The sequence below is a fragment of the Echeneis naucrates genome, chromosome 6, assembly GCF_900963305.1.
Source record: "Echeneis naucrates chromosome 6, fEcheNa1.1, whole genome shotgun sequence".
Lineage (NCBI taxonomy): Eukaryota > Metazoa > Chordata > Actinopteri > Carangiformes > Echeneidae > Echeneis > Echeneis naucrates.
In genome coordinates this window covers 6,969,627-6,980,183 of record NC_042516.1, presented here as the reverse complement: position 1 = coordinate 6,980,183, position 10,557 = coordinate 6,969,627, and the positions used below count along the sequence as shown (strand labels likewise).

At 41.7% G+C, this 10,557-nt stretch overlaps 1 protein-coding gene across 3 annotated transcripts in view; it reads right to left on the bottom strand.

The window, feature by feature from the left end:
* Positions 1-6,062: 6,062 nt before the first annotated feature.
* Positions 6,063-10,557, bottom strand: part of LOC115045232 (zinc finger protein 516) — a 46,481-nt gene continuing 41,986 nt past the window's right edge. For all 3 annotated transcript variants that reach the window (XM_029504819.1, XM_029504817.1, XM_029504818.1), the window contains one exon: positions 6,063-9,824. In XM_029504819.1, coding sequence (XP_029360679.1) covers positions 9,765-9,824 — 60 coding nt within the window. In that variant the 3' untranslated portion in view covers positions 6,063-9,764. The remainder of the gene's footprint in view (positions 9,825-10,557) is intronic.

Genomic DNA, 10,557 nt, shown 5'->3' with positions numbered 1-10,557 from the left:
CTGAGCCAGAAGAGAGATGACCCCCCTTTTTCTTAATCTGCTGTGATGCTCATGTCAATTGGTAAAGAGGGTGTGACCGATAGAATAGATAGATTCCCAACTTAAAGGCTTTATAACATCACCCCTCCCTCCCCGTCCTTAATTCTCTTTCCTTGTTGTCTTCTTGCAAAGGAGCAGAAGAAAGTCAAGTATAAAAAAGGGCGACTGAAAGATTTCCACCGTAAGTGTCACATGGAATTTAAGCTGCAGGAATCAGCCACCAGCATTAGCTGGTAAGTATCAGCAGCAGAAAAGGGGTAATGAAAGTAGAAGGGGAGACATATGAAATGTCATTAATGTTAATTCTAATCACTTTTTGGCTATTAAGCACAAATTAGTGAAGGCGATGTTAAATGTCATGGTCTGTCCTGGGATTCATATAAGAGAGGGTGGGGGGCACAGAATAGGTTCTCATTTACATACTTAAGATCCAAGTTAATTCTCACAAGGGCTGATGGAAAATGAAGCCGAGCCGATGACGATGACACGCCGGCTTGGAGAAAACACAAACGTTTTCTGGTGGCTGATTCTTCATTGTTCACGCTCAAGGTCATTTTCTTGAGCTGCTCGCCGAACGTCACTCCCTTGAATAATTCCGCTCAGGCTTTTTCTCCCTCTGGCTTTAAGGTTTGCGCTATTTAAGACCAATCATGTCAACGTGGAAAAGAATTAATCCTGCTTAAAAATATATTACATGACTGGAATGTATGTTAACATCCCCATGATTCTGTCTCTGGATATAGACTTTAGTTTGTTAGAGCAGGGGATAGTTGAAGTAAATAATGGTGTGGCCAGATATCGAGAGGAGTTCAGTGTCAAATTCACTTATATACTCACAAGAGCTTGTTTTCATGTAGGTACTCTGTATCTGTCAAGCACATCCTGGAAAGAAATCAAGGCAGAGAACAATGCTGCATTTTAAGAGCGAGTCAAGCCAAAGCCCCACAAAACCATGTCATGTAATTCATTGCGATAGGTAGATTAACCTCAGTGCACCACAGAGGCCTCCGCATTCTTGTCCACATTGTTCTAATGGCAGCCCACAGTCTTTGGGAATATCCACTTTTTTTTTTTTTTTTAATGTTTTTTTTTTTTCTTTCTTTCTTTCTTTTACTCCTTTCTCTTTCTATCCTCTGTGGCTAGAGTTGACTGTGGGAGAGTAAATAACATTTGATATGCATAAACACCCCCTTCCTATTCATTACTGTCAGAGTGTTGGAGTGCAGGAGGCGGAGGTCAGCATGTGAAGGTCCTCCTCAGGCAGGAGAAACGCCTGTGGTAGCTGTCACTCCTCTACTCCCCCACCACCGCCGCAACTCAACCGCCGGCCCCCACCCAGCCCTTCCTGCCCCCACCTCCTCCTCTACCCTCCCCTCCCTCCCCCTCCCTCACTCCCTATTAGCACAGGCTCCAGGTCATAACCTTTCCGTGGCATTTTGCGATTCCACCACCCTTTGATTAGTGCAATATTTACATATTTCACAGTGGAGAAGGCGTTCTTGTGTCGCAGACACTTGAAGTGTTGTAAATGCGTTTGGCCTTTTGCCTGGGAAATGCGGAGGAGTCGGACTCTCTGGTGGTAACTGTAGTCAAGGCTGCCATGCTGATTTGCGGCGCTGTGTGTTTTAAGTATGCTTACCCCTCCATTGCCCACACTGCCACAGCCATTGTACATATACAAGTGTCATTTGGTGTGTGATGTGGCCCTTGTAGTCCTTTGGAGGCCCGTTTAACAGCCATTAGAGAGGGATAGTGCTCCCTGGTGGCAGATATAGATCATGCCCTCTGACTTGGACTGTACGCAGCAGCACTACAAAGGGTTACAAGCGATAAGGAAAGGGGGAAGCTCCCCCAGAGGGATGACTACAGTACATTTTTACATGCATTAACAGCAAATAAGACACTGGGGGAACAGGGATGAAATCTAACGCCCAGAATCATGGCAAATGGTGCTGGCAAACAAGTTTGAACTTACTCAGTTGCAATTGCCATGCGTGGCATTTGATTTGGCTCCAGTTTTTATTTGCAGAGAAATTAAGGAATCCTGGCAAGTTCATGTGTTGGGTCTTTTGGTGGTATCCTTCCTGATACTACCACGGGATGGTGCCCAATTAAGAATTTTTCAAATCGCATCATTTTGAAGCAATAGCAGTATTGGAAAACATTTTATATCATTATTAGTAAAATCTTTATTTATTAAGAAAGCCCAAATATTTGGGGATTTTGTCCAAACGTAGAGTGAGACTGATCTCGAAACCTGATCTTGTCTTGCAGTAGTCACTGATATGTTTATTTACTTCCTTCCTGAGAGTTAGTGCTTATGGACACAAAATACTTATACCATGAAAGTATAGTTTAGTGTAAAGTTTGAGGACAAGTCATAATCACATAACCATCCATGCGACTGCGACCTAGGGTCTTTGCACATTGTTTTTCCACTGATAAGACAAACTGTGTAATATGGTGATTAGTGAGCTGTAGGAGGTAGATTTCATTTCCCAGACAGGGTAGGTGTTGTTGTTGCTTCAAGTCTTTATGAATGCTAAGTTGACCCCCTACCGGCTGTAGCCTTATGTTTACTACACAGATAAGACAATGATATCAATCTTCTCATCTAATTCTCAGCAAGCAAACGGATAGGAGTATTTCCAGAAATGTCAAACATTTCCAGAGCACACTTGAAACAAACTAGTTGGAAGTGTTGTCCAACCACGTCTCAAGACAAATATATAGTGGTTGTGATCTCTGCTCTGTTATGGCCAAAGGATCAAAAGCCTGTCATAGAGATTTGCAAGACATGGTAATTATTCAAATGGAGATAAAACGTTTTTGGACAGTCTACCCCTTGAAGTTCTTCTTGGTGGTACACTTGTGAAATAAAAAGTGATGAAAATAACTGTGTGAGGGAGGGAAAAAAAAACTACAGTGTTCAAACCCTGGCTACCACCCCACCTAATTGCTGCATGAAATGGGTTTGCTTGTCAGATTTTGGGCTTTTCAAAGGTACAAAAATCCTTAGACATTTCCCCCAAGATTCCAGTATTGACTGTAGCTAACACGTCATAGCTGAATTCTACTGCCAACGACTCTGGTTGCAGTTTACGTCCCTATCTGTGCAGACTTTGAAGAAATTTAATTAAAGGTATTAAGTGTGTTTGCTAATGAATTTTTGAGTTATGACCAAGAAGCCATGCTTTTGTGATGTCGAAGTGGCCTTGACCTTTGACCGTCGACCACCAACTTTTAATTAGATCATCTATACATCCAACTGAACATTGGAGTCTAATTTGAAGAAATTTACCAAAAGTCTTTCTGAGGTTGAGACTGCATTCAAAAGAACATACAGTCATCCCAAAACAAACAATTTTCTTTTCTAAAACATCTGACAGAACAGAAACAGTAACATGTTTGAAACACCATGCATCCTTGAGAAGTCTAAATGTTGATTGTTGTTCCCAAATTGGTAAATATAACATCTTAGCTTTTAAAATTTGGAGCATCAGGATAATCATGTTCCATTTGATGAATCCAATCTCGTGTTATCCAATGTCATGCATTCACAAAGGTAACAGAAGAAAAAAAAAAGACCTTGCACCTTTTCTGTGTAATGGGTAAAAGCAATCTGTCGATACCCCTGTGGTTAAACCTGGGTAAGAGCAAAGACTTACAAAGAGAACAACAGATTTCTTTCACAACAGGAAATAAAAGAATCACATTATACTCTGTTCGCCAGCACACCTATCCATCAAATTTGAGTCAGCTTGAAATCCAGCGTATTTTCCACCAACAGTCAGTCATTCAGCCAGTCAGTCAGTCAGCTCCTCGCTGCTCTGTGACAGAAAGAAGAGATGTCAGCGAACAGGTTTTTCAGGGAGCTCAGGGCCGTCACGTCTGCCTTCGGAGTGACTGATGAGGTTGAGAAGAGTGACGGGCAGCTGCAGTCTCTTCTCAGCCTGCAGGCCTGCCTGGCATTAACGTTATGTGCCATGTTCTCAGAGGGAACCTGTCATTCAGCCGTCACTCTAACCGACAGACAGATGGTGCACGTAGACACCAAACATGAAAGAGACTGGCAAAGTAGCAACGAATCCCTGGGTGGTCCCTCGTCGTTGAAGGGTGAGGGTTTCCCATCACCGTTGCTTGGCAGCTCGAATTCGACTGCGCGGCCACACATGGACATCAAGGTGCCAACGGGCTCGGGCAAACATCAAAGTCGCTATCCATCAAATGTGTCACATGCTATGAAAGCGAACAGCTTGTAGCATAGCTAAGGTCTGATCTGTTTTCACATCTTCATAAATCACGACCACTCTCGCTTTCTTCTGCAGGCAAAGGAGATTAGGTGGGAGCTCAGTCAGAGCCAGAAGGCACTCGTAAAGAGGCCAGACTGTACTCAGGACGCAGGTTAGTGTGGTGGAGTTTTAATCACGTAAGAGCTTAACAATTTGCAATAAGCATGAATTTATATTCTGCTATTTGTTTCTGTCCCTTTTGAGAATGAAGCTGATGTCTGTTTTGACACTTCCTGTACAATGGAAGTGTTAGTTACCACAGCCATTTGGCTAGATGTGAAAAATCATCTATGGTCGATAAACGGATGGAAAGTAATGCGATCAGGTCGTGTATAACTACTGTACACTCGTTCAATGTTAATGAAAATATCTAATGAGCCAGTCACATGGCAGAAACTCAACGCATTTGCACATGTAGAAGTGCTTCCTTGTCGATTAGACTCAAGTTATGCTGCAACATTCAGATGGTAGCAAAAACATTGATCCATTGTGTCGTGTATCAACAGTCCTGACTGGTGGTTGTGTGGTGGTGTGATTGATAGACTGAGCAGTATTAAACACCACAGCCTACCTGAATGTTGTTGTGGCCTCCACAGTCAACAGCTCCCGTTGCGATGTGGCGGAACGGGAGATTAACGTCATGCATGTGCAGCTGACAAACCTGCACCTACAAACTGTGATGATATCATTTCAATATGGAGGAAATGCTCAGAGAAAGGTTTCCACTACATTGTTGAAGCCACGCCACGCAGGATTAAGGCAGTTCTGATGGCAAAATGGGGGCAAAGAATGAATGGATGTCACCGTGGATCTTGTAGATTGAGAAGTTACAGTTAGTCATTCATTCTTGTTTATGAAAAACAACTTACAAGTCAGGGGCATCAGCAAAGTTTCAGCGCAGCGTGTTACCTTGATGCAAATTCGTATAACTCCATTTATTCAGCAAAGGCAAGGAGAGGAAATAAAGCGGTGCACCAGAAGTGCATAGTAAGTGTTAGTTTGGCATGTTGGCATCTCAGAAGAGATGAGTCTTCAAGAGACTCTTCAGCATTGAGAGGGGCATCCCTGCTCTAATACCATTCAGTTCCTGGCTCCCCTTTCAGGGAATGGCATTAGTTTGAGGAACACAGCGGCCGACAAGCCCGAGCATGAGGCCGTATGACTGCATTCGAGTTGACGAGTGCAGACACAAGTACTGGCGACTATGTGTTCAGCTCTGAGCTTGAATCAGATCTATTTAGAGCTTGTAGCTCACCTGACCCTCGTTTTGACTTTGTGAGATAGTCAGAAGAGACAAACATGGGGAGGGCAAATGGAGATGTATAGCTCCATATTAGTAAAACCACAAGAATGGCTTACATTTTAAATAAGAAAACAAGAAAGATGTTTTGTTGAAGCTGGGGTCACAGAGACTGACTGACTTTGCTCAATATCTCGGGTTGATGTACCAGGACAGATTGTGTGCGCAGTGCCGACAGGAACTTTGAATGACCACAATTGACCTGGGCATGAATGAGCCGCACGTGACAGACACAAACGGATAGAAAATATGTTGAGCTTTTAATCCTGTCAATATTTACACACAGTGGACTGCGTGGTTCTTTGTTAATTTCACACCAGTAGGAAATATAAAATGTGGAAACTGACTCTGTGAAGCTTTTTCATCTATACTTGGACGTGTTGAGTTGCAGCCGCAAAACAAGCAAAACCAGATGAAACGCTGCCAACAGGTGCCATTTTGTGTGTCTTTATTGTGGACATGACATTACATCTTTTTGAAATGATGTACAAAAGTGTAACAGAACTGAGAATGGCTCAGACGAGGTAGAGCTTTCACTTGCTGGCTTGAAAACGACATGGTATAAAACAAAAACAACCCAGAAAAATCAAATTAAAACAAATGCTCCTGTCTGCCTCTGCTCTCTCATCCTTTTTGAAGTGATAATAAATACAGATATCAACCAAATACATTTGGAATAATAATGTCTTCTAAGGTAAATTAATCATGAAGTTCATAACAAATAAAAAAAAAAAAAAAAAAGCAATACGGACCCAAATAATACAACTTAAGAGGCATGATAAAAACCCAACCAAAGAGAAAACAACAACACCTGCCAGCCCCTCTGGGAGGGCAGCCATGACTAGCTATGGAACAAATCCTACAGTTTAGCAAAGAGGGACTAAAATCACACACTCTTACATCTTGGTGGAAAAATAAGCACTGCTGCACCTAATAGTATCAAACCTTCCATGAGGAAACCGAGCTAAAAAGCTGTGCCACACAGCCATGAATGAACAAATCATGTCATTAAAATCTATGGATTCATCCTAACAGCAACAACAACAACAGCAACAACAACAAAAAAGCCTCTAAAACAAAAATGACATTGAAGTGTGTTAGCCGGCACGATTAAAGAGACATTCTCAAAGAAACCTTAGCTAGAATTGGACAAGTTGAGAACAGTTAAAGCAGTAACCTAGTCTAAGTGCACTAGTAATGCCATTTGGTTTCTACTGCTGTATATAAAGGGTTTGGTAAAAGTGGATTACAGATATACAGTTTATTTTACATACACTCACTCCTGCTTCGTGGTTTTCCTAAGTCACACTTCGGAGTACAAATTCATAACTGAGGAGTTAATCTTAAAGGGAATTCTGTACAGTGGTATTAGTTCTACACTACCTCGAAGGCTAGAGTATCCATTTCAAGTATTTTCACTACCCACACCTTCAAAATACACATTTGTGTATTATGAGGCATTTTCAAGCATACAATGTTGTACGCATATCCAAACAACCCACTGTTATAGCAACGATTTCATCTTCATGTAAAAACTTGTGAGGTCTCAAAATAGATGGGAAGTACAGTACTCTGTCTGCTCCAGGACCTTTAACTGGTTTGAATTATTATCTTATGCAAACAAAAAATCAGCACTTCTACTCTTTAAGTTGGAGCTACTTTTATTTCTTCATTCTTTTTTTTCTTTTTTTTCATTTTCCCCAGTGTGTAAAGGCATGGCTTATTCAATCTTTGAGACTGCTGAGGGGAGAAAACTAAGCATAGGACGCTAACGAAAACAAAGGAATTTAAGAAAGAAAGAAACAAACAAAAAACATTTCAACCTTGCAAAGAGCAGTTGATGCCTTTATACTAGCCAACAAACTTAAGACAAGCTTTCACTGCAGAGGAGGTAGGCTAATATACAAAGCATCTAGAGGGGCTACACAGAAGTTAGTGAACCTCTTATACAGTATGGAGAGGTTTCAAAGGAATGCGCACACATGCATTAATGTACACTCACTCACACCTGGTTTAAGGCTGTGACGGCTCTACAGTTCAACAGGCTTCAAAGCGTTTCTCCGCCTTCTGTATTCATCCCTGAACTCTCTGAAAGCCTGAACCCCTGACCTCAGACTGCTCTCTCCCTCTCTCTCTCTCTCGCTCTCTGACCTCCTCACCTTGTCCTTCCTTCAGCAATACAAAATCATCCTCTCATTAGTCTGCGTAAATGTTTTGGTGACAAAATCAGCTCTGAATCTCTGGTTGTTAGTTTAAATGCCAGATTAATTCTCTATCTCTGTTATTTTGTGAAGCAAATCCATCAATTTTAACGCTCTAGTGAGACATTTAGGGCGATATTTCCTTTCTTGACAAGAGATGAAAAGATCAATACCACGCTCACGACTTCCTGTTAAAGGCAAAGCAGTCAATTGGTTTAGGTCAACACAGATTGGAAACAGGGAGAAACATGAATCCTGGTCCAGATTTTCCTGTCTCAAATTGCTTCATTTGACAAAATTCTAAACGATTTCCACTATTTTACAAGAAAAGGAGAATAGAAAATAAAGTAAAAATGTATTGTTTTTTTTTTTTCTAGAAAAAAGTACATTTTTGATTCTCTCCCTTGTAATTCTCTCATATTACTTTGCCACCCCTACCGATAAGACAAATTTGATTTTTGGTAGGGGAGATTTCATCACATATATTTTAAGACAGGCCACAAAGTTCAAGTTGCACTTCAGCCATGAGAGACATTATAATGCATTTTATAGCTGACACTATTGGTACCATTTTCTCCTTTACGTCTACATAAATTTGAGTTTAATCTGTGCAATCTACTAACATCCTCCTGCCACTCCCACTGCTCAAAGTCTCATTCAAAGTCAGAAGTGTCAGTGTGAGGAAACTCCCTAAAATGATGGGGTTATGAAGGAAAACTGCCGCCACTTCCCTCCCTTCCTCTTAAATAGACAATAATTGAATGGCCATAAAAATGGTACGGTCATTTATATTGGCTATTAAAAACGCACACTCGTTTTAATGAGCACTAAAGCAGACACCCCCATTAGCATTCTCTCTCTCTCTCTCTCGCTCTCTCTCTCTCTCTCGCTCTCTCTCTCTCTCTTTAATCCTACATCTCTCTGACACTCTTGCTCTCTTCTTCTAATCATCCACTGCACAGCCTCAGAGTGATCACTGTACTTTGGAGTGGAGGGAAGTGAGTCTAACACACTTGTGCGCACAGACACACTCATACATGCAGATGCGCGTCTTCATCTTCATGACTTAGAGCCCGGAGGAGACGAACAGAGCATCTCCTCCTCGCTCGTGCCACGTCTTCGATGACTGGCGTCCTGAGGAATGCACAAATTCAGACAGTAAAGCTAAAATTTATAGGGAGAGGGGGCCGAGTGCAGCAGCCATGCGATGCTGCACTCCATGATTACAACACAGTTATGTTCAAATTCAGCTTTTTCTTCCTTTTCTTCTCATAAAAAAAGGTTGCTCATCCCGTAAAGCTGCACAAAGCAACTTCACTTGCTGGAACTTCCAGAATGGCAGCAAGGGGTAACAATTTCAATTCTGAGGGCCATTATAATCAAATATCAATGACAGTGATGTAAACTTCACACAACTTCTTGCCAAGCTTCACTCCGAAAAGACCAAAATTCATTCTTCATTTCTTCTGTGTGGAGAATAATTCCCAGCTGTATGTGCCCTTCTTCCCATTGGGAGACCAGATGCTCTTCTTCTCTGGTCCTGTCATTTTACAAGTTGCTAGCACAGCTTTTTTATAATAATAATAATAAAAAAGAAAATCCAAAAAGTACAAGAACCTTCATTGCAGAAAATTGCACAGCCATTAAAGAAAAGGAAGGGCTCAAAAGTTAATCATGAGTCTTGGGTTCTACTTGTTGTCCTCTGGCAGATAATGGTGTTGTCAGGAGTCTCGGGTTGTGTCGTTCCTAGCCTGCTCCCACAGATCCAGATCCTGGTCTATCAGAGCGTTTACTGTTGTTTTTGTTATTGTGGCATAGGTGGGTGTTTGACAGCCAGCGTTCCTCGCTCCTCCTGGCTCAGTGACAAGCTCCTTGTGTCTGGGTACTGGCTGTTGTCAAAAGGCATATGGTGGACACTCTGGACGTGTGTCTTTAGGTTCCCTTTCTGAGAGGCTCGGTATGGGCAGAGCTGGCAGCAGAATGGCCTCTCCCCTGAGGAACACACACATAAGAGGTTGACAGATCAGGTGGAGACCGACGAATTGCAGAGAACGTTTGCAGAGAAATGTTTTAGGGAAGTGTAAATATGCAGAGGATTTAACAAGACACAAAGATGCAAACCATGAGCTGAGACTCGCTGCAGTGACAACAAGCGCGAACACAAACATAAAGACACATAGTAGCATGTAACTAAAAGTAGGAAAACATACAGTAATGCAGGTTGAGAGCAACATTCACATTCAATTTTTTGGTCTTAATTTCACTTAAAAAGTTAACTTTGGTTCCCCGTCTGACCCAGATTGACTTAATCTCCCTTTCTGTTTTCTGCCATCTGGAGAAAAGAGCCACACATCCCCTGTCTAAGCAGTCCTACTTTTCTCACTGTATATTTCGCTCAATCACACAAACACCCCCTCAACCCCAATAACCAAACTCTGCATACACCCTGCACTCTTTTCTAATTAGACTGACCTACAATGGCACAGATACCTCCACAGAAAAAAAAAAAATAAATAAATAAATAAATACAATTATTAAAAAAAAAAAGCAACAAACACCTGAACAAAACAAATGAGATTGCCATTTAATTGCACCTAATTATCATTTTGATAAATGGAGGAATATCAAAGCGGGGAAAACAAATGACTCCCTGTGCCCCTCCCGCACCCCTCTCCCTGAAGAAAAAAAAAAAAAAGGGGGGAAATATAGCTGTTATCATACATCA